Consider the following 2053-nt stretch of genomic DNA (forward strand, 5'->3'; position numbering starts at 1 on the left):
AAGCCCGTTTCCGTGACCTTGACGACCCACCATCTGCGCCCTGACCATGCTCCTCGTCGTCTCGTCCACTGCGTCGAGACGCCGCTCGCCGAGTGTCTCATCGTCTCGGTGCCCCTCCTGCTGTCATCCACAACGATACAACAATTTCCTGGGGCTCGGTCCCGGTGGCACGCCGCCTACCTTTCAGGGCTACGCCCGCATCGCCTGGCTCCGCCTCTGGGCCCTCCGCGATCCCTTCACCCCGCCCGACCCGGACCCCACACCGGGCCGCCTGCCGACCCGCGGCCGTCTCCTTGTCGGCACCAACTCCGCGCCAAGCAGGACCAGCAGCGTCCACGGCAGCAGCAGCAACAACACCAATGTGGACGCCCTCCCCTACCGCCCCGGCCCTCGCCCCGTCGTCGCTGGCATCGCCCCGCAGCGCCAGCTCGACCAGCACGGCGCCAAGCCGCAGTACCGCGCCCTGCGCCGCACCCTCGAGCATCTCGCCGCCCGCCGACCAGGCCGCTTCGGCACGGCCCACTTGTGCATCGAGAAAGCACGGTCTCGGCCTCTTTGCGCGCCACCCCGTCAACGTCACCTGCAACGGCGAAGGTATGCCACGTCCACGACTCGGACCACTCGCTGCACATGACGCTGCACCCGGACGACATTGCCGAGGTGCTGCGCAAGGGCTGGGGCCAGCGCCATCCGCTCGCACGCAAGGGCTGGTTCGGCGCCATGCCGGTGCCCGAGGAGTTTCTCATGGTGTACGCGCCGAGGGGTGAGTTGCTTTTCTGTCGTTCGCCATGTTGGAAAACAGGAATGAGAAGAAACAGTGAAAATCATCAAAAAGATGTCGAGAAAACAACATCTCGATTCGCATCGCACTTCTTCTCTCTTGTCGTTAGCTGCACCGAGACTCTTCACTGGCTCAAACATGACCATACCTCGCTCTAGACTGACTTTGCTGACCCGGCCCCAGACGACCAGGAGCTGCAGATCGTGTGCAGAATCATCGAGGCGGCCATATGGTACGTCACTGCCGAGAGTGAACAGATTGAGGTGCTCTACAGGTCGCGAACCCCCTCCATCGCCTCTTCCAAATGAGCCGCTCACCTCTTTTTCCTGGTGAGTTCTTACAAGTTCAACCCGAGAGCGCCTTCATGGCACCCACCAGCTCTTAGTACTACGCGGCATTGCTTGACATCTAGCGTAGGTATGTACCTACCTTAGGTATGTACCTACCTGTACTTGAGCAGTCCCCCCCTCCAGAATGCAAGGGAAAAAAGAAGGAGAGAAGGACATGAGGCCATAAATACAAAACACAATTCATACATGCTTTTGTGCGTGCGCCGTGACTGAAAGGCTTTGCCCCCCCTCACCCCAAAAGTCCCAACGCTACTCGTCCTCCTCGTCGGCCTGTCCGCCCTTGGATCGCCGAAACTTCTCCCGCCCCGTCGCCAGCGACGCCTCGACGACGCGGCCGTCAAAGCTCCGGCCGTGCATCATGGCAATGCAAGCCTGGGCCGCCTGCGGGTCGCGAAACTTGACCGAGACGACGCCGTCGGGCTCCTCGTCAAAGAGGACAACGTTGGTGACGGCGCCGAGCTTGGCACACTCCTCGCGCACGTCCTCCTTGATCTCCAGCAGCGCCGCCGGGTCCTCCTCGAGCTCCGCCAGCGTGAACATGTGCCGCAGCACCACGAGCCGGTCCCACTTGGACGCCGCGGCCGTCGGCAGCGCCGCCGTGTCGTCGTCGCTCCAGTCGGCGAGCTTGGCGTCCAGCTTCTGCGTCTTCTTGATGATCTTCTGCCTGTCCCTGTCGCGGTCCGCGCGGCTCTGCTGCTGGTGCTTCGGGGGCAAGGGCGCCGCGCCCTCGGGCGCCTTGCCCTTGGCGTCGGCGGCGGCGGCGGCAGCGGGAACGTTGTCCGCTTACACCACCCTGAAGAATCCGCCTGCTGAGAATACGCGATCAAAATCGTGAAACTCGCGCTTCAGCTTGCGATGCACCTTCGCCCGCCCTCCTCCCCAGATTAAGGGGACGACGCCTAGGAAAGCTCTCCGGGAAGCG

At 63.0% G+C, this 2053-nt stretch overlaps 2 protein-coding genes across 2 annotated transcripts in view; one reads left to right on the forward strand and one right to left on the reverse strand.

The window, feature by feature from the left end:
- Positions 1-46: 46 nt before the first annotated feature.
- Positions 47-1089, forward strand: VDAG_04369 (uncharacterized protein; the record flags this gene model as incomplete). Its single annotated transcript, XM_009650816.1, has 3 exons — positions 47-453; positions 504-763; positions 965-1089. The coding sequence occupies 3 exons, from the start codon at positions 47-49 to the stop codon at positions 1087-1089; spliced, it is 792 nt and encodes a 263-aa protein (XP_009649111.1).
- A 291-nt stretch (positions 1090-1380) lies between these two features.
- Positions 1381-2053, reverse strand: part of VDAG_04370 (uncharacterized protein) — a gene marked incomplete at both ends in the record, with an annotated part of 1611 nt that continues 938 nt past the window's right edge. Inside the window, one exon of the mRNA XM_009650817.1 lies at positions 1381-1913. Coding sequence (XP_009649112.1) covers positions 1381-1913 — 533 coding nt within the window. The remainder of the gene's footprint in view (positions 1914-2053) is intronic.

This window comes from Verticillium dahliae, genomic scaffold, assembly GCF_000150675.1.
Source record: "Verticillium dahliae VdLs.17 supercont1.7 genomic scaffold, whole genome shotgun sequence".
Lineage (NCBI taxonomy): Eukaryota > Fungi > Ascomycota > Sordariomycetes > Glomerellales > Plectosphaerellaceae > Verticillium > Verticillium dahliae.